General features: G+C 39.4%; 1 protein-coding gene across 1 annotated transcript in view; it reads left to right on the plus strand.

Moving 5' to 3' along the window:
* LOC125224873 (phospholipase B1, membrane-associated-like) overlaps nt 1-22396 on the plus strand; it is a 57624-nt gene that overhangs the window by 32184 nt on the left and 3044 nt on the right. The window contains exons 2-7 of the mRNA XM_048128375.1: nt 9163-9331; nt 9990-10076; nt 15109-15278; nt 18663-18879; nt 19681-19826; nt 21994-22162. Of these exons, the coding sequence (XP_047984332.1) occupies nt 9163-9331; nt 9990-10076; nt 15109-15278; nt 18663-18879; nt 19681-19826; nt 21994-22162 (958 nt within the window). The remainder of the gene's footprint in view (nt 1-9162; nt 9332-9989; nt 10077-15108; nt 15279-18662; nt 18880-19680; nt 19827-21993; nt 22163-22396) is intronic.

Raw genomic sequence — 22396 nt, forward strand, 5'->3', positions numbered from 1 at the left:
AATTCGTCCTTTTCGCACGAGTATCGTATGACGTTTTTCAGTACAGATGGCCATTCGAAGTTTCGACCTGGCATATAATGAACGACTTCTTGCACTACATAGTGCGTAAAAAAACACCATCTGTACTGAAAAGTATGGAATGCCCATGCCGTTATAAACGTACCTAAACGCAAGGCTCGGAACCGGTTTATTTTTTACCGGTTAAAACTGGTTTATTTCGACTTTACTCCGAACTTTTTAAAGAACGCGAACGTTATGTTATGAGAACTTTATTTTAACCGAAGTAAACCGGTTTATTCGACGAGCGTACTACGTTCACGGAGCGAGTTTTTTGTTTGGTTAAAACGGGTTTATTTTGTTCTAAATCCTACTCTAATCCTAAAAACCGGTTTAAAAATAGCGGTTTTTCGAGCGAAAACGAAATTTAAAGGTTTGTCCGCAAGTACATGATAACGGTTTGAACATTTAACCGGTATCCGAGCCCTGCCTAAACGTCATAATATCACAGTAACATTTTAGGTAGCCAAAGACATATGTAACAGTATAGACGGACAAAGTCTGAGAAAAAAACGTACCTCAAAGCCCTAGAGAAAAAGGTACGGTGGCCTAGATGGCGTTACACCTTTCGGGAACGCTGGGCTAGATGGCGCTAATATTAATATTTGTCATTTAACACATATCAAGCTAACAATTAGGGCCAAATTTTCAAAACTGAGGTTTAAAAGTTTTAAGTAGTCTATGCACTGTGGTAGAGAGATGGCAGTCTATAAAATTCGATCCTCTTTGAGGTATCTTTAGGATACTGTATTAGAAATATAAAATCCATGGCCATAAACTCCATCCGTATTGTGTGACGGAACCAGCGCATTGTTCGCCACGGATGTGATATGATTGTTCTCTTGGCTAAGAGGCCCTTGCAGAATGCAGAAACTTCAAAAAGAAGAATTTTAAGACGCTACGGGAGCGAAAGGAGTCCCCCTTTCAATTTAGGAATTTCAGTTAAAATATTATTAACTAGATTTATCGAAAAAAATGTCCAGTTAAAAGATATTGCGAAAAAATCTTTAAAATCGAGGTTCCGCTTTCGACTGTTTCCTCCTTCAAAACTTATTTTTTAAACGGAACGAAATTTGAGAATCTGAATAACAGTGAAATAATCTGTGTCGGACCGTTTAGATTTTTTGGCTAATTGTTACCGATCTTGAGTATCACACCTTTTTTGAGCCATATTGAAAAAGTCCGTTTTTAGAAATTTTTGTTTTTCTCTAGCGTCTTTTAAAAGAAAAATAGCAAAAAAATCAAAACGGTCCGACACAGATAAAAATAATAATAATCTGTGTTGAAAAAATCATCTATCTTCAAAAACCAGGAAGGAAATAGTCGAGAGCGTTTGTATGGAGAATTGACCTATATCGTATCGTCTTAATGAAGTTCCTATTAAATTTGAACATTCAGCAGTCTTTTAGTTATAGCTTTTGGAATAACAGCGTAGTGATGAATGAACTTTACAACCGTGACGGAAGACAAATTTAATGGTTCGTTTTATAGACGTAGGTACGCAACTTTGTGGCGATTCACTTAGACACGGTAATTATCAGACCAATTTGACCTACTGACTGGATGCCCGATACATTATGAACTGACAATAGTTATTTGTTATACAAGGGGGCAAAGTTGTATTTTAACGCAATTGAAAAGTGTGCAATGAAAGATTCTATAGTTGAACCACGAGCGAAGCGAGTTTCGAGAATAATCCTGAACACGAGAGAAGTAAAATACATTTGCACCAGAGTGTAACACAAAACTTTTCCCCTCATTATAGCGAGGAAACTACAACGCAAAAAATGCGATTATCACTGCTTCCAGTAGTTCCACAGGTGGTAAATCATCTTTAAATTACGAGATTCACCTACTTTTATCAATTTTAAAGCAGTTAATTTGACTTTATTCAAGGTCAAATTACTTTACCCACTAGTGGATAAAATGCGTTTTTACCCGCTGGTATTAAAGGACAAAACACGTGTTTCCGAGCCAGTGAGGGGAAAATAAACTTACAGCGACTGCTATAGAAATAAATATACAGGGTGTAATTCGAAATCGGCGTAGTGAATTTATAAGTAAGTAAAAAGGCAGCTTCCTCGCGCAAAGAATTGCTATTGCAAATATTGCAATACAGCGCGGCAATGCTGCCTGTGTGATGGGCACCCGAGAAGTCAAGGCCTATAGCACTGGCCCCCAACCAAAGTGACGACCAGGGGCCCATTTCTCGAAACGGAAAGTTACAAGTTAGCAGCGGAAGTCTCTTTCCAACTTGTCATATTAGAAATTGACAACCACTTGTAAATTGTAACTTGTAGCTTCGAGAAATTGGCCCCAGGGCAATAAAACGCTTGAGCTCGCGTTATCACTTTTCTATTGTCTTTCACGGAGTGAGCCGAGACCTACAATGCAAGTAGTAAACCCACATAAAAGAAAATCGATATGGGTCTCGGCTCCTCCGTGCAAGACAATAGAAAAATGATAACGCGATTGGACCTCATACATTTTATTACGAACCTGCTCGTCACTTTGGTTGGGCAGAAATCGTCATAAAAATATGTATCACTGGTCCCACCGCGAGCTAGTAAACTATGAGCTATCGGCTATAACACGAACTAGTGAAAAAGATAATCAATTGACCCGTGTGAAAAAAAGAACACGGCGATGTTTATAGTTAGCTATTAATATCGCCGTGTCTCTTTTATTTGCACGGATTGTACGTATTATCTTTTGTTCATTTTTATAGCCGATAGCCCATAGCTTACACGTCTTAGCTCGCGGTGGGTCTCCCCAGTGCCATTTATAATAAATATGATTTTTGTATAGGTTTCTATTCTATTCTATAAAATAAACAATCTGACACGAAAGAAACCATTCCGTGGTCAATGTTTCCACTGGCACGGATCCGCCGAACAAGGCCAACTATCACCACACGATACGCCACCTTACCTACATATATGTACAGTTGTTATTACATAAAACTTCCACGTGCATTGTTTAGTAATGTCAGTGCAATGAGCGGCATTCAGAATACTGATTGATGTTATGTCAGAGGTTTAAACTTGGACTAATTCGTGGGCTTCGCTTTGAGAACCGATACCACATCTCGGACTAGAGATGCACCGAATATTCGGTTACTATTCGGTATCCGGCCTAATTCGGCCCTTATTTTAATATTCGGCCGGATACCGGATACTGACGTACTATCCGGCCGGATACCGGATGTGCTATTTTTGATTGACTGATTTTGGGGTAAACAAATTAAATGTAAAAAAAAACAGTTACGGTTATAATATTTATAATCACAGCCCTTTATTATGTAAACAAAAAACAAAAACATTTAAACAAAACCGGACTCCGCGCGAAGTTCACTACGAAATAAGTCAAAACCTGCACGACGCGCCCGCTCCCTGCATAAATTGTAGGTATTATATATGGTATAATTCTACTGTCCGAATATTCGGCGGCCGGATATCGAATATTCGGCCGATGGTTGGGCCGAATATTCGGTATCCGGTATCCGGCCAAACAACTATTCGTTGCATCTCTATCTCGGACACTGGCGATCAAATATATGAAAGAGGCGCGTTCCTAGCACACAGTCTAAGCTCGTGCAGGTGAACGCGTACCATGCTTGTATGGGTGAGATATGACAGGTCGACTGTTCGCGTTTTTGACAGGCGGTAACTGTGAGGTAACCGAGAGGGGGTGGGCGGCACTTTCAGCGGGGAGCGGGAGTGGCCATACTGTACGATAGTACTCTTTATTATACTGTGCCGATACCATGAGTTGATAATATGTTATAGAATATATTAGGTACTCGATGTAGGGAACAAATCAAGTTATTTTATTAAATATTTTTTTGGCTTCGCTACCAGTGGGCTTTGTCGCTATTTCTTTATTCATATTCATATTTATTGATATTGCACATATACTTTACACGTCAGAAACATAAACATTCATTTAACTAAGTAATTCTTATTACCTACTCTAAGAATTAACTTATAAAATTTATAAATGTGACCCTGAAGCTTTAGTAGTTTCATGTGCTCTACCTACCCCTTTATGGGATACAGGCGTTATTGTATGTATGTATGTATAAATGTGTTCTATATAATTTATAGTTATTTGTGTGTAATACAAAACTTTTCCCCTCACTATAGCGAGGAAACTACAACGCAAAAAATGCGTTTATCACTGCTTCCAGTAGTTCCACATGTGGTAAATCCTCTTTATTACTAGATTCACCTACTTTTATCAATTTTAAAGCAGTTAATTTGACTTTATTCAAGGTCAAATTACTTTACCCACTAGTGGATAAAATGCGTTTTTACCCGCTGGTATTAAAGGACAAAACACGTGTTTCCGAGCTAGTGAGGGGAAATTAGTACATTACTACAGAGGCCAGGACAAAGGGGGTTGCCGGCCGAAGACATATAGACAGGATAGGTCTGAGGCGGGCAACCCCATTTCCCGCCGAGGTATGTATAGTGCTTTTCTCAAACATGGTATGAAATAACTAAAGTCTACTGAAAATAGTAACTTTGGATGGCTGTATCTCCTAAACGGTGCGTCGTAGCGCAAAAATAATCGAATTTTCGTTCCCCTTTGATGCCCCGTATACGCTTATAAAAAAACAAAAAGTTAAAAAAAAAATAAAAAAAAAACGAAAAAATTTTTTTTTGTATGAAAACGCACCCAAAATCAAATATTGTCTAGGTCCCGTACCAGTTGCAGTCGACACGTCTATAAAGCCCCTTATAATTTTTTTTTTAATTGGCTAAATACCTGGATGTTATGTCACAATTATCTGTGTTTGGTTTGGAAATTAAAAAAGAGGACTTTGCCGGCCTTGGCCTGCAAGGTTTGTATGAAATTCCATTATCTATCAATCGTCCTAGCCGCACCTGCAATGTCATACTTCGCTGCCAATTATAAGGCACATAACATCAATATTTCATACCATGTTTGAGAAAAATTTATCGCGCTAAATATTACATTTCAAGGAATTCATGAATGTCATAGAAAGCATTATCAATAAGCCATTTTTTAAATTTATTGTAAAATACATTATCATTGGATACAGCAGTTATTTGTTCGGGGATACAACTGTAAATTTGTATCTATTTCAGTTTATAATATACTAGCTTTTGACCGCGGCTTCGAAACAAAAAGTAGCCTATGTCCTATGTCACTCTCCATTACTTCAACTATCTCCATTTAAAAAAAAATATCAGCCCCCACTTTACAAAAATCACATCAATTCGTCGCTCCGTTTTGCCGTGAAAGACGGACAAACAAACAGACACACACTTTCACATTTATAATATTAGTATGGATTCACCAAATGACGTAAAGAAAGACCATCTTTAGGGCCCAGTACATTCATCGACTTTTCTTTCTGCACAGACTATAACTACTTATCATTCCTATGCTATATTCTGAGTATACCTACATATAAATAAAATAAACAACTCAAATGTACATGACATGATGCAATTTACGCATGTCACTTTTGTGTAGGTATATGAAGCTTTCCCTGTGTATTTTAGACCCGCCCTACGCATAAAAGTAAATACGGAAATAAATAAATCTTCACAACTAACATCTAACAATAAGACATGCTAATAATCCTAATGCTCAGTTTACACTTTACACGACGCATACAATGTATGATTCAATACATTCTCGCAATTTGCACAAACACACATAAAAACCGTTGTTTAAACATTCACGTCAATAAAACAAATAAAGTGCCAGTTTACGACACAAATGCGTATACAATTGGAGAATAAATAAATATTAACTATCACTTATACAACGTTTGCCGATGTACGTGAGATGCGTTTTCTGGGTTACTGGGTTTGGTTTGGGGCTGCCAAAATGTTGCCATGTGTGCGTTGCGCAAAAATACGCAAAATGTTTGATGAAGAAGCTCTTTGTAGTTACCGACATCACCGGTATGCTTTTTACTACGAGTACCTACAACAATATGTAAATCCGTATATTATATTAACGTTATAACTAATTATACAATTGTATAGACTCGTGGATCCCACAGTCAAACTGTGTAAACAGTTTTGGGGGACATTGTATTTATTCTTATGTTCATTATGTAAGATGCTTATTCAATAAACAATAATAAAATAATTGGTAAACGGTCCCTTGATTCTTCGAAAACAGCAGGCCTAGCACATGATGGCCGCGGGAGTATGTCGCCGCGAGATAGACTACCCGTCCTTATGTCATTAATACAATTAGACAAAGACGTGTCATCTATCTCGCGGCGACATACTCCCGCGGCCATCATGTGCTAGGCCTACTGATAGCCATATTCTCTTCTAGACAATGTGACTTATGTGACGCTGACGTGTATATTTACTCACACTCACCCAATTTAAATAATTGGTGCAAACTTAGATGACTTACAAAGAAAATCAATCTCCACATACTTATTGACTTACGACTCACGTGGTCACGGTGCCTCGTAATGGTAATTTTGTCAAGTTAATAGATTCCGTAGTAAAGTGGTAGTAAAACTTTGATGGTCACGCAATCAAGAAACTTGAGTTGTCTCTGTGCTCTAGGGAAAACTTCCATGAACTCACGGATGTTAGTTTTTATCGCTGTGTCTTAGTTACAGAATTTGCGTGTGAATATATAATAGACGATGATACAGAAAAAACAACGCAAATCGACTATTCCTAAAGTAATAAAGTATTGTGTATATACTTGTGTGATGAGCACAGATATTTGTTCCTGAGTCATGGATGTTTTCTATGTATATAAGTATGTATTAATCTATTTAAGTATGTATATCGTCGCTTAGCGCCCATAGTACAAGCTTTGCTTTGGGGCTAAGTTGATCTGTGTAAGGTGTCCCCAATATTTATCTTCTAAATATATAAAAGAAGAAGCTGACTGACTGACTGACTGACTGACTGACTGACTGACATATCAACGCACAGCCGAAACCACTGGTTCTAGAGATTTCAAATTTGGCACGTAGGTTCCTTATATAGTGTAGAGGAGCACTAAGAAAGGATAAGGAAAGTTTGTATGGGGAAACAAGATTAGTTTGACTATTTTATTCGAAACTTCACAGGAAAATTCCTTAAGACATATGACTGAATACGTGTTTCAGGTTTTTTGAAAATTTAACCCCTAAAAGGGTGAAAAGGGGGTGATAAAGTCAAAAAATCAATATGGGTATCGTTTTTATGGTTTATCGGGTCGCTGATCACGATAAATACAACGTTTTTAAAATCTAATGAGGCGGAAGTGAAATACCTTCTCCCCTGTTGTGGTGCAATGGGGTTTCAATATCAAAAAAATATATAAAAGAAGATATTGACTGACTGACTAACATATCAACGCACAGCCGAAGCCGCTGGTCCTAGAGATATCAAATTTGGCACGTAGGTTCCTTATATTGTGTAGAGGAGCACTAAGAAAGGATTTTCCAAAATTCACCTCCTAAGGGGGTCAAATGGGGGTTCAAAGTTTGTATGGGGAAACAAGATTAGTTTGACTATTTTATTCGAAACTTCACAGGAAGATTCCTTAAGACATATGACTGAATACGTGTTTCAGGTTTTTTGAAAATTTAACCCCTAAAAGGGTGAAAAGGGGGTGATAAAGTCAAAAAACTAATATGGGTATCGTTTTTACGGTTTATTGGGTCGCTGATCACGATAAATACAACGTTTTTAAAATCTAACGAGGCGGAAGTGAAATACCTTCTCCCCTGTTGTAGTTCAATGGGGTTTAAATATCAAAAAATATATAAAAGAAGAAACTGACTGACTGACTAACTGACATAATATATCAACACAGCCGAAACCGCTGGTCCTAGAGATTTCAAATTTGGCACATAGGTTCCTTATATGGCGTAGAGGAGCACTAAGAAAGGATTATTCAAAATTCTCCTCTTAAAAGGGTGAAATGGGGGTTCAAAGTTTGTATGGGGAAACAAGATTAGTTTGACTATTTTATTCGAAACTTCATAGGAGGATTCCTAAAGACATGACTAAATACATGTTTCAGGTTTTTTGAAAATTTGACCCCTAAAGGGATGCAAAGGGGGTAAAGTCAAAAACACAATATGGGTATCGTTTTTATGGTTTATTTCGTTTCACTGAACACGATAAATACAACGATTTTAAAATCTAATGAGGTGGAAAAGAAATTTTCTCCCCTGTTGTTGTGCAATGGGAGGGGAGGGACGGGGACAGGGATAGGGGAGGGACGGGGACAGGGATGGGACGGGGACGGGGACAAGGATAGAGATAGGGACGGGGATAAGAATAGGGATTGGGGTCGGACTAATCGGTCGGCAATCGATATCTAGGCAGTGTAAAATGCAGGTGGCTCAGTGCGAAGGGATTAGTAAGTAGGCATCGGCGAGTATCCTGCATCCGTAATAATTATTACATTCAATGTGCTGTAAGAAGATCGTTGTTTGCTTGCCTTTTATATGTTTACGTTTGCAATAAGTATAAGCAAAATGGAAAAAATTGTAAGCGATAATGCAAGGAAGTACTTTTTACCCTACCGACAATAGCGTCGAGATACTGGCTATGTGGGTTGTATGAAGTTTCCCCAGTATAAATATTTATATAGGTAAAATACAAACATATTCGTACCTACTACCTACGCTGTGGTCGCTGTGTAACAATTCTACAATCATTGCAAGAATTTCTTTTAAAACAATAGTAATATGTGTAAGTACTACAGTCAGCCAAAAAAGTGGTTTACCACTTTTCGATCAATAGAGTCGAAAAGTGGTAAACCACTTTCTTGGCTGACCGTACAGCAAATAGATCAGTTACAATGGCCCCCCAGTCGAGAATTGCCCCGCTTTACCTTAATCGAAGTAATCGCGGACAGATGTAGGTACCTACAAAGAAACCTACGGATCCAAATGAAAATCTTATTTTTTGTAAACGTTTGCTAGTTTATTTATATACCCCATATAATTTAGGCCGCCTTTGGTTTTGCCTTTGAAATTCTTTCTACATTCGATATCGGATCGGATAATGTGAAAACGCACTTACTAGTGTCAGATTTAGTTAAGTAAGATCCTCTGGTTTTCCTTATTAATCTTCTCTTATTTCTTTCCAGTGGACGCTCCGCTACCCGCCGCGGAAGTCCCACGTACGCCGCCAGCGCACCATACCAGCCAGCACTCCGTTCTTCTGCCAAGACTCTTTGGCTTTTGGCAAGAGTAAACAGACACCGACGTCGGTACACCGGCTAAGGCCTGGCGATATCGATGTGGTGGCTGCTTTAGGTCAGTACCACCAGCATAAGGTTCTGACAAGACTTTATAATGTTCTGCATAGAGGAATAAATAAGGGAAGAGTTGTAACTCCATACATCAGTAAATGCGAGTTATTTGTATAGGCATAATTACTGATATTTAGCGACAATCACTAGTCAATCACGCGTCAAATAGCATTCCGTTCTTCTGCCAAGACTCTTTGGCTTTTGACAAGAGCATCACTATACCAGCCAGCATTCCGTTCTTCTGCCAAGACTCTTTGGATTTTGACAAGAGCATCACTATACCAGCCAGCATTCCGTTCTTCTGCCAAGACTCTTTGGCTTTTGACAAGAGCATCACTATACCAGCCAGCATTCCGTTCTTCTGCCAAGATTCTTTGGTAAGAGTAAGCAGACTCCGATGTGGTGACATCGATGCGATAGCTGCTTTAGGTATATATGTACTTCCAGCTCATTGTTCTTTTACCAAGACTCTTTGACTTGTGAGGACATACACAAGAGATGAATCTTCTGCCAATTCATCTCTTGTGTTAGCACAATGCTTTTCTATACGCCTTACAATGCTAAAGTGTTCTAAATTTTTTTTTTAAAGTAAGCGACTGTAATGTATTAAGATGATGAGATCTTAAGTAATTTGGATGTTTCTTGGTACGTTTGTTTTACAGGAGACTCGCTAGTGGCCGGGAGCGGGGCCCTCGAAGAGTTCGCCCTCGGAGCATTCGTGGAGTACAGAGGGGTTTCCTGGTGTGCAGGTATTATTATATTCATTGCTATATATATATATATATATTTTTATTATTATTATTTTCACATTTCACCGTAATACAGTTCACACTAGCACGGGGATCAGATGACACTTATCTTTTGGTTTTGTACCATAGTAAAATGTTAAAATTGTAAGTAGAATAATCACCTTTATTGACTCAATAAAATATCTTTTCACCACACCAACTGGTAAAGGCTTTCTTTGCTATTCGAAAACAGATAGCAAAATTGCATTTTATCCACAAGGGGGCAAAGTAATTTCATACAAATTTTAACACGATGTCTTAATCTGGCTGCTAGATTTTACCTATAAATGATGATTTTGAATCATAAATATTGAATAAATTGATGGATTTGATTTATTTTGATGTTTTATAGTCAGTATTTTGTTCGTGTTGGTGTGGTGAAAAATTTTGTGTTTCACTCGGTGGCAAAGTTAGTTTAACCTTCGTGCCTTGATACCCTCGCAACGCTCAAGATTCCACTTTTTGAACCACTCGCTACGCTCGCGGTTCAATATTGGAATCTTTCGCTTGCTCAGGTGTTGGCACGTGCGGTTAAACAACTACTTTGCCCCCTTGTAAAACAAATAACTATTTATCTTTATCTTTTATATTCTTTAGCCACATACACATGTCATAATAACGTAAGTAAAGTAAGTAAAAAATACAATAACGATTGATAATAACCATTTATGTGTAAAAAAACCGTTAAAAATATTTTTAATGTACATAAATTATTTATAAATACTAATAATTAATAATTATGATTATGTGTAACATGCATGGACTAAATTATTATAGAATAAGTAGGTATTATTGTGTGCCCTTACAGGGTGTCATGACTCACTGTCTTAATTAATAATTCAAATCAGAATGGAACGGGGAACCTTTTTGTAATGCCCGGCGACTTTGAATATTACGAGTAGTTCTTGGAATCAGTTTTGAATCGTCTCAAGTTCGCAAATATTTCGGAATTTGCTATGGATAGTTAATTATTGTATTCTGTTTTGGTTACTTGCGGGTATACCATGAACTGAAAATCTTACAAAATCTGGAATCTTGAAATGAAATCGGGTATTTCAAATATCAGTCACAATTCACATAATTACTTTTTTGTGTTAGCAAAACGTGGCAATATTGTTAGACTAAATATTTAGAAGTTATCCAAAAACGGACATAATATGCAATACCTATCCGATGCAACGCTGTATTCAGCATCTTTAATTGTTAGGCCTCTATTTTGCGCATCTTAATCACCTAATTGGCATTTTTGCAGTTATCAGAGCGTCAAATACTAAAACTTGGCTTGAGTTGAGAATGTTGAGATGCCATTTGAGATGTAAATATTGTAGACACGGTGTAACATGAGGAAACCGAAAGATTTTAACTACGCATTTCTGGGGCAAAATAAAGAGAAAATGTTACATGACGTCATGACGTCAAGCAAATTTCGCCAAAAAAAGTGTGTAATTTTTTTTGTTTTTTGGGTGTATTTTCACAAAAAAAATGATATTTTTGAAACTGGGACTTATAATAAAAAAATACATTTTTTTCTAAAAAAGTACTTTTTTGCAACAAGTTACTGGTTAGTTTTTGATATCTATTAACGAAGATAGATTATGTCCGATAACGCCATCATCACCATCAAAACAGCTTTTTGTTCTCACAAATAATAAGTATAATTGTTATTTTTTTAAATGCTTACAACTCTGAAAGTAGACGAAATCCAGAAAAGTTTATATGACATTTTACTCTTCTAATATGATAAGGAATACGCTGTTAAAATTATTCGGTGTCGTCATCTTACACCGTGTATATACGCGGTGTAAGATGACGACACCGAATGTAAGTAAACTATGAGCTATCGGCTATAAAAACGAACAAAAGATAATCACTCCCGTGTAAATAAAAGAGATACAGCGATGTTTATAGTTACTCGCCCAGCGATGAGCTATCAAAATCGCCGTGTCTCTTTTATTAGCACGGGAGTGATTATCTTTTGTTCGTTTTTATAGCCGATAGCTCATAGCTTACTAGCTCGCGGTGGGACCAGTGCCTAAGTAGTTCAAAACTGGAGTTGGAACGCGCTCGGTTCTGAGTTTGAATTTTAGAAAGACTTGAGTCGATATTTGGAGACTGTACCTACATCTCGAAACAACTAACTCTATTAACTTTTTAGACGGAATAACAAACATATGGTTTTCAAACAAAAATACAATATGTATCAGTAGATAAGAAATGTTTCAGGTAAGTATCTAAAATAAAAACTTACCTCTACCTCTATTTTCACACTTTTTAAAATTATAGGTAGTATTAAAATTTAAAAAAGTGTGAAATCTCGAAAACCAGGCGACTTTTATTAAACCTTAAAGTCGATTTTCTGGACCAGTATAAAGTGCCCTCTTGGTTACTTGGTTAAAAGGTTGTCCATTAATTACCGTATATTGTGCCTTCATAAAAGACTCGTCATACCAACAGTCCAACACTTTTCAAAACAACAAAGTGCGTTAGATATTCCTTTATCCGGTATACCTCTCACCTCTCATTATGGCACATCAACAGCGAGTCAAATAGCAACTTTAACCTGTAAACGTCGCCCTGGGACAGTCGTGATTGCCGGGCAATCGTTGACCGGCTACAAATGGAGTTTATGCAACTTTGTACTGTGGATGGGTTGAATTGAATCGTGTGAATTTTGACGACTCTGTAACATTCAGTGCCGTCCATACGCCTATGGAATTATTTTCAGAATAGACGACCAGTCTGGCTCAGTTGGTAGTGACCCTGCTAAGCTGCGGTCCTGGGTTCGAATACCGGTAAGTGCATTTATTTTGTGATGATGAGCACAGATATTTGTTCCTGAGTCATGGATGTTTTCTATGTAAGTATATAAGTATGTATTTATCTATTTAAGTACTATGTATATCGTCGCTTAGCACCCATACTACGTAGCTTTGCTTAGTTTGGGGCTAAGTTGATCTGTGTAAGGTGTCCCAAATATTTGTATTTATTTATTTATATTTATTTATTTGGAGCGCAGTTCGGTGTTCCTAACCTGATCGGTTCTGCGGACTCCGAGTATGCTGCGCTCCATTGCTCGCTGGCAAATCTTGAGTCGGGACTTTTGGGCTTCCGTCAATGACCAAGTTTGGGCGCCGTATGTTAGGACAGGCAGGATACACATGTCGACGAGTTTGCGCTTTAGTGTCAGTGGAAGGTTGCTCTTCATTAGCGTCTTCATGGACCAGAAGTTCTTCCAGGCGTTCTCGATGCGTCGATCGATATCTTTGCACTGCCTGTTTTTGAACTGGTATTGTAGATGTGGGTGTTAAGTCTGCAAGGCTCAAGTGGGATTGGGCAGGACATGTCTGCCGAATGCATCCAGATCGGTGGGCCAAATTGGCTACCGACTGGACACCGCAGATTAGCCGGGGCAGAGGTAGGCCAAAGAAAAGATGGCGGGATGACCTCGACGCATTTTGCGGCGACTGGCCGGAGCAGGCGGCAAATCGTGATGAGTGGCGGAAGAAAGGGGAGGCCTTTGCCCAGCAGTGGGACACAATGACACAATTATAGGCTAGGAAAAAAAATATATTTATTTATATTTATTTATTTATTTATATTTATATTTTGTATGGCGGTAACGAAATGGAAGTTCTGAAAAATGTATGGAAATCTTAGGACATTTTTTTTCTCCTATCAGGATCGAAAGACCTCGCGATTCTGAGTATGAATCGCGTAAAAAATAACCATGTTACAAACAAAGTGGGGTGGACAACTTTGAAAAAAAAATGGCCGACCTAACTATAACGTTAAAGAAAAAACGGTAACTTACACTTTTTTTCAAAACCATCATCATCATCATTTCAGCCATTATTCGCCCACTGCTGAGCATTACAGACCTCCCTTCGCGTACACTTATCCCGGTCCTGGTCTAATCTCATCCAGAACGGCCCCGCAGTTTTTCAAAATCATAGTGTGATTAACACAGCAGGCTAGCATTGTTAGCAACCTTCACTTACTTACAAAAAAGTAAGTCAAGTCTAATTGAAATAACTGTCCTTGCATATGTCAGCACTCAGAACTTTGCAATAGTGCATGTGTAATATGTGCATCCTAAAAGGCACTAAACGTCAGATGTTGTAAATAAAAATTAGCATTAATGGCAAGGTCAAGTAGACGGAGAAAGAAACAAAAGTTAATGATATGTGTTAGACAAGGACACCGTTTAGGATTCATTACGAAATGTAAGTAATATTTAGCCAGTCTAATATTAGCCTAGCCTAGGTAAAAGGTAATGTTGTGTAAGTCAATTCTTCCGAAGTTCCGACGATACATATCAGGGTACGTAGCCGAATGGCACAAACGCTCACGAAACACTCGTAGATATGTATCTATCACTATCGCTCTTGCGTATTGGCGCGACAGAGCGATTACCTTTCGCGTAGCGTTTCGAATGGCATTTCTCGTCGAAAGAAACGCCATTGAATTCGACTACGGCAAATGTAATCTGGCTCTGTCGCGCCAATACGCAGACGATAAAAATTGATAGCTCTTAAAAAAGATTTATATTATCATGAGCGTTTCGTGATCGTTTGTGTATTCGGAACTACGCACATTGCATACCTTTCGCGGCGTTTTTTTAAGATTCGCATGAATTTTTAAATGCCATCGACTACGGCAGCTTTTGAACTATTATAAAAACTTCTTTGTCTTAACTTACTGGTGGTTTCTTTTAATGATAAAGTGAAAAAATACAAACAATTGTACTCTTTTAAAGATAATAATGCTCTTGTCAAAAAAAATGGCGTAACGAAGGGATAGCTGGCTTTGGGGAATTTTTTGGAATTTCTAAAGCTTAGGTTACTGAAATTAAACAAATTAAATATAGGTAATTAAAAACAAATGAAAATCCCAATTTTCTTAAAATAATAAATCTTTATTCAATATACAATATATACATAGAAAATAACTGCTATATATATTCTTCAATTCCATCAATTTCTTCAACTTCCAGGAGGCGAAGGCACCTGGCGCGAGTATCTAACCCTGCCAAACATCCTCAAGGTGTACAACCCGGGGCTCCGCGGCTACTCGACCGGGACTGGCGAGTGGCTCGCGCGGAACGCTCGCATGAACGTGGCCTTTCCTGTGGCTTCAGACCAGGATGCTTTAAAACAGGCCAAGGTATGGTACTTACATTACTAACAAAGTTGATCTTCCAGAACAGTTTCAGAAGGCTTCCAAAATTAAAGATCCTCAAAGTGTATGTATAGTCCAGGGTTGAGGGGCTACTTTACCGGGAGCGAGTGGGGGCGAGTGGGGGCGAGTGGGGGCGAGTGGGGGCGAGTGGGGGCGAGTGGGAGCGAGTGGGAGCGAGAGGGGGCGAGTAGGGACGAGTGGCTTGCAAGGAACACTCGCATGAATCGCCTTTCCTGTGGCTTCAGACGAGGACGCGCTCAAACAGGCCAAGGTACTTACAGATAAGCTTTGGTCTTTCAGAAGGCTCCTAAATCTGAACATCCTCAGATTATGTATAATCCAGGGCTGAAGGGACTACTCTACCGGTACTAGTGAATGGCTCGCACGGAACGCTCCTATGAATGTGGCTTTTCCTGTCGCTTCAGACCAGGGTGCGTAGCCGAATGGCACAAACGCTCACGAAACGAAACGCTAGTAGATATCTATCCCTATCGCTCTTGCGTATTGGCGCGACAGAGCCGGACTACGTTTCGTTTTCGTTTGGCGTCGGAGAAATGCCATTCGGCTACGGGGCCAGGACGCTTTAAAGCAGGCCTGGGTGGGTATGTAGATCTTTGGTCTTTCAGAAGGCTCCTAAATCTAAACATCTTCAGAGTGAAGAACATCTCCAGGGTTGAGAAGTGTTTACTCGACCGGTATTGGAAGATTGGCTCGTAAGCAACCGGCAACCGGCAACCAACACAACAGGTTCTTCGTGGGAAACTTAGGTATGTAGTATTTTGTCACTGGCAAATAAGAAGGCGCATCTAAACAAAATAGGTACAGCCGAGGTCGAAAAGATCATTTATGTCTCCAACTGAAATAGTGTAAGTCTAATTTCTAAAATTTGTGATGTGAGTTGCTCTTCCCGCAGTTCGGCCGTTATTTTGATCAGGGATCAAAATATATAGAACCCGAATCAGTTTGCGACACTCAAAATAAACTATTCAGAAAACATCGAAATATTAGGACATTGCATTCGTTTGTCGTCTCAATATTATGGTTTAGTCACAAAAGAACCCATTACGTACCATTACTTAGCTCATTGTAGTATGTAGGCCTCACGAAATGCATAAAATTCGCACGACCATTTGCCGACCACACTATTCGACTAAACACTTTTGTGATCTTATTGTATGGGACGTTTGTAAGCAATGTCAAATTTGATGTCAAATGTTAGTAATTTTTGCAAGTGATGAAAACGTTTACGAAATGTAGATTTGTAATAGTGTAAATAATGTAACGTGCTTATTTGAATAAAATAATGCAGTTCATCCACTTGGTGGCCGTATTGACTTATTTGTAAATGTTTGTGTAACATTAAGTAAATATAGCGTAGATTGATGAATGTTAAATAGGTGAACTTAATTCATAATTCAAAGATTGTATTACACTCATGTCATGTCATGTCAACCACGTTATAAATATTCGACGTCATTGAAACTTTAAATATGATATGGATCTGATATGTTAGTGTCACATAATGTTCAACTTTAGTTTGATTATAAATTTAAATTAATATCATACACGAAAGAAAAAAAACGACAAGGCCCACTGGTGACTGAGTCGGGAATCGAACCCGGGTCTTCACGTCATTACCACTAGACCACCCGCCCGCCGTGTACCCGACGAAATTTCTCTAGTGTATGTTATCTCTGATAAGGCTAGGCGCCTTTTTGGCCAACTCTAAGGGCGAGCAAATTGTGCTTGCGCCTCCTATATGAATAGTGTGACTACTTGAAAAAGAACAAATCAAAAAATATTTAATAATAGTTATTTGTTATACAAGGTTGCAAAGTTGTATTTTAACGCCGAGTGTGGAATTGAAAAACGAGCAAGTGAAAGGATTCTATAGTTGAACCACGAGCGAAGCGAGTGGTTCGAGGATAGAATCCTGAACTTGCGAGTTTTTTAACACACGAGAAGTAAAATACATTTGCACCCGAGTGTAACACAAAACTTTTCCCCTCACTATAGCGAGGAAAGTACAACGCAAAAAACGCGTTTATCACTGCTTCCAGTAGTTCCACAGGTGGTAAAAATCATCGTCATCACTAGATTCACTCACTTTTATCAATTTTAAAGCAGAAAAAATGACTATATTCAAGGTCAAATTACTTTATCCACTAGTGGATAAAATGCGTTTTTACCCGCTGGTATTAAAGGACAAAACACGTGTTTCCGAGCTAGTGAGGGGAAAAATAATTTGATTTGTTCCCTAGTTTTTTTATTTGACACTTTCTTGATATGTGTTTATGGGTGGATTTGAATATTCATCTAATCAACCATACGTTTTGAATTTTGAGGCAATCAAAGCATATTTAAAGGTGGTGCAATTTATTCCCCAGTTGTTTAATAGTTTGATTGTTTAACTTTAGTTCTTTTTTGTTTTTTAATTTATCTTATTTTAGTGTCATTAGGACTTGCAATTCGACTTTAATTCTGGATTTTTTTTTAATTCCGGAAAACAAGCCCTAAGTTTTACATTTTCTTGATGTTGAACGGTAATGCTGTATTACATTTTGATGAATAAATGGAATGAATGTCTTTGTTATACAATACACATTATTTTTGACACTGAAATATGCAATACATAACTAGAATGTATATGCCTACTATTAACATTATCTTAAAGTTTGCATTCCGCCGAATGGCAAAGGTGATTTAGGTGCGCACGCGCACATGCGAGACGGTCCGATCATCGTAACTAGTTTTCGTAGTTTTCATTCAGTGATTCATAAAGTCAGTCCATTTGGGTTAACGTGCCTAGTTGCTAATCGCTTGCGAAACCGCAACAATGTTGCATTGACAAAGACACATCGGTTAATGAATTTGTGTTTGTTAATTGTTGGATCTGTTAATACCGGTTTCGTAAAGAACTGGTCCTAAATAGCTTTAAACAATGTTCAAAACCAGTGCTCTAAACCCAGTGTCCGCCGTAGGCCCGACTCTGACGTGAGCTTCTCAAGACACTGTTACTATTGGGTCGTGTTTAAGCTCCACCTTCCCCTTCCGCCAGTGTGCCTCTCAGGGACGCCCCGGGCTTTTGGCCCTACGCGGAGCTCGGCCTTTGGCCTTGCAGGGTTTCGAAGCCCCGCTTCGGGCTTTCGGCCCGCCGGCGCCGCTTTGATTATTAAGAAAGACACTTGGGGAGGGTAACTTGACCGCGTGGGTTCGGCCTGCGGCCCTTGCGGCCCTTGAGCTCACGTGCCAGCCTCTCTCAGGCACGCTCCGGGCCTTCGGTCCTACGCAGAGCTCGGCCTTTGGCCTTCCCCGCCTTATAGCTACTGCAATTTTCTACTCAAAATGCCTACAATTTCTATTTTTCAGATACTGGTGGCTCGCATGTTCGCGGCCCCGGACATCGACGTCGCCCAGCACTGGAAGCTAGTCACCATATTCCTGGGAGCCAACGATCTGTGCTCAGCCTCTTGTCTGTCACCTATAGAGTGGTCGCCGCTGGCACATGCTAAGAAGCTGGCACGGGCGCTGGACTACTTGCATGCTAATCTGCCTAGAACTATAGTCAACTTAGTACCTGTTTTAGGTAAGTTCACACATCGCCATTAGAAGTTTGTCACCATATTCTTGGGGAACGATCTTTGTTCAGCTTCCTGTTTGTCGCCTATAGAGTGGTCACCACTAGCTCAGCCAAGAAGCTGACACGAGCGTTGGATTACCTTCACGCCAATCTACCGAGGATTTTAGTCAACTTAGTACCGGTATATCTAAGTTTAGGTACCATTGGAAGCTATTCAAGTAGTCACCTTCCTGGGGAACGATCTCTGTTCAGCCTCCTGCCGTCACCTATAGAGTGGTCACCGCTGGCACCTGCCAAGAAGTTGGCACGAGCGTTGGACTACTTGCATGCTAATCTGCCGAGGACTATAGTCAACTTAGTATCTGTACACACTGGGAATTAGTTACCAGTGTCACCACATTCCTCGGCACCTTCTTCCAACAGCTTTGCATGCTGAAGCTGATAACACCAACGTCTGTCAAGGACATTTCTTGATCAACATTCACTTGAGCTATTCTGCGACCTGACCCCGTAGTCGAATGGCATTTCTGCGAGGCGAAACGCCACCGAAACGCCGCAGAAATGTAGTCTGGCTCTGTCGCGCCAATACGCAAGAGCGATAAATAGAACGATAGCTGCGAAATAAATATTATCGTGAGCGTTAGTGCATTCAGCTACGCACACAGAGTGCTTTACTGATTAGCCATTTTGCCACAGATCCATTATTATGAATTCTGACGTACTGAGAATAGAGGGGTCTCTTTTTCAAAGAAGTTTGTATGCAATGCAAACAAAGCGTATTGCTGATTGTTCACTTGTTTTTTCCAGATGTATCAGTGTCGGTGCGCGTGCGCCGGCCCGCCATGTGCAGGCTGATGCACCCACTGTTCTGCACATGCTTCCACCGAGGAGGAGGAGAACTGAGAGCTCTGGTCGCTATGACGAGATTATACCAACGAGCGGAGTCTATGCTGGTATGTAATAGCCGTCTCACTCGCACAGGCTTAGCTGGTATTATCTGTCTCTCTCATGCACCCGCTATTCTGTACCTGCTTCCACCGAGGAAGAGAGGAGCTGCGGGCTCTGGTCGCCATGACTAGGCTGTAACAGCGAGCTGAAGCCATGTTGGTATGTCTATGTAACAGTCTCATGCACTGATGTTTCGAGGTGAATCTAAATCTTTTTTTTTTTTAATTTATTGAAAAAAGAAAAACCTTAAAGTCTGAAAGTTACAAATAATCGCCAAACTGTACCTAACAGTTTCTTGGCGTCCAGGCGTGTTCGTTCGCTCAACCAGTTCAACCACCGTGTCGCTTAAAGAAAAGTAAAGGAAAAAACTTAATTCTTGAACACTACAGGTACTGCGCTTTGTTAATAGTATTTTATGCAACTGGTGGTTAAAAGAGGTCAAAAAAGGTGAGTGGCGTGGGTAACAATTTGAGGCGAAGCCGAAAATTGTTAATAAAGACGCCACGAGCATTTTTTGACTCAGTTAAACACCGTTGCATACAATACTTTTTCTACGACCAAGCACTTATTTTGAAAGAAAACTATAAATTCAACAAATACCTACTTTCAGTCATCTTAGTTATCTAGTGGACCGTCTACCATTTTGAATATGCAGTTTGAGTGCAAACATGAAAATAAAACTGTCTATGGTATGGTTTTTTTATATTAAAGGAAAAAATGGAAAAATTTACGCTTCCGGCGGGACTTGAACCCGCATCATTTGCAATCCGTGCAAGGCTCTTAACCAATTGAGCTACGAAAGCCACGCCGGACATCGCAAATCTTTCCATGCCTTTCCTTATGTACACACGTCTTGGGGTGACGTCTAGCGCCATCTACCGACAGACTATTACATCTTGATTACCCCAAGACGTGTGTACATAAGGAAAGGCATGGAAAGATTTGCGATGTCCGGCGTGGCTTCCGTAGCTCAATTGGTTAAGAGCCTTGCACGGATTGCAAATGATGCGGGTTCAAGTCCCGCCGGAAGCGTAAATTTTTCCATTTTTTCCTTTAATATAAAAATGTTTAGAATCGTTAGCAGACGTTTCTGCTTGTTAAAAATAAATTTATGGTATGGTTCTTTGAAGCCTGGCCACTAAGACGAATCGAGCCGAGTTGAATCGAGTTCTCATACATTTGAATGCGATTCGACGCGTCGCCAATGAACGCAGCAGAAAACGAAGGAGTCTCTACTCTGTGAATTGGTTTGTTAAGTTGGTAGCAATGTATTTACTGAACTGTAACAGCTATATCGTGCTACTGCTACTAAATGTTTTCAGGGTATAGACTAGATAGACTTGTCCTGACATCTTTTATGTAGGGTTTTAAAGTTCTATGCACGACCTTGTAACTCACGAATAACAGTACGGGAGTAGAAAAAATATATTACAACTGTGTTTAAGTGCCCAATAATGTCACATACCTATCTTATACAAAAAAAAACAACTTAAGCAATTAAGCAAGTATTCAAATATGTATGGTATTTAGAGAAGAGTGAAGACAGGTACTCAAGAGCAAGACCTTGAATGAATAACAAGAATGTTTACGAACATGCTTTACTAGCCTAAAATATAAGGTATACTTACTTCTAAATGATGTAAACTTTATGATGAAATAGTTCGTGTGGTCATGTTTGCAGATCTGTGATATGCGAATTTGTGGTCCGTGACTCGAATAGTAAGGAAACTGGGGATTGGGCTACAGCTTAGAATATTATCGTGTCGAAAGTACCTGAGTTAGCAAATTGCTGTTTTATAAATAGGTATGTCTCGACAATAATCTTACAGAAACCTACTTTTATGAGCCATAAATCGGTGTACTAGTTGATCATTAAACACATTAAATTATGAAACAGTTCGTTAAGTTTTAGATCTGCGATATGCGAAAATGTGACCCGTGAATGACATAGTGATAGGAAAAAATAATTTTTTGTCCACTAATTGTAATTGCAATTTCATCGCGAAGCGTTAACTGTCAGGCCATTGCGTTAAAATTACCGCTTCCCGGCTCAGTAGAACAGAAAAAAAAGATATACACACCTTGCTTGGCCATCAGTAGGTAAATAAGAAAAACCTAAGAAATACTATATATGTACAAGACAGTGCTGATTCCCATGTGTTCTGCTTCCAGGTGGAAAGCGGTCGCTACGACACCCGTCCCGACTTCACCGTAGTCATCCAGCCCTTCATGAGACTCTTCAACGCGCCATGGCCACCTTCGCCAAATCTACCACTGGTCATCCACCAGTCATACATCACTCATGACTGCTTCCACTTCTCGCAGAAGGGACATGCTCTAGGTAACAATACTCCAGTAGGCCTTAGCACATGATTGCCGCGGGAGTATGTCGCCGCGAGATAGATGACACGTCTTCTTTTAACTGTATTAATGACATAAGGACGGGTAGTCTATCTCGCGGCGACATACTCTCGCGGCAATCATGTGCTAACCCTGCAGCTGTAGTCTTTCAGTAAAATCATGCCAGTCTTAACAGAGGTGATTCAACACATCTTGCGGCTTCAACGCACCGTGG

Source organism: Leguminivora glycinivorella, chromosome 3 (genome assembly GCF_023078275.1).
Source record: "Leguminivora glycinivorella isolate SPB_JAAS2020 chromosome 3, LegGlyc_1.1, whole genome shotgun sequence".
NCBI lineage: Eukaryota > Metazoa > Arthropoda > Insecta > Lepidoptera > Tortricidae > Leguminivora > Leguminivora glycinivorella.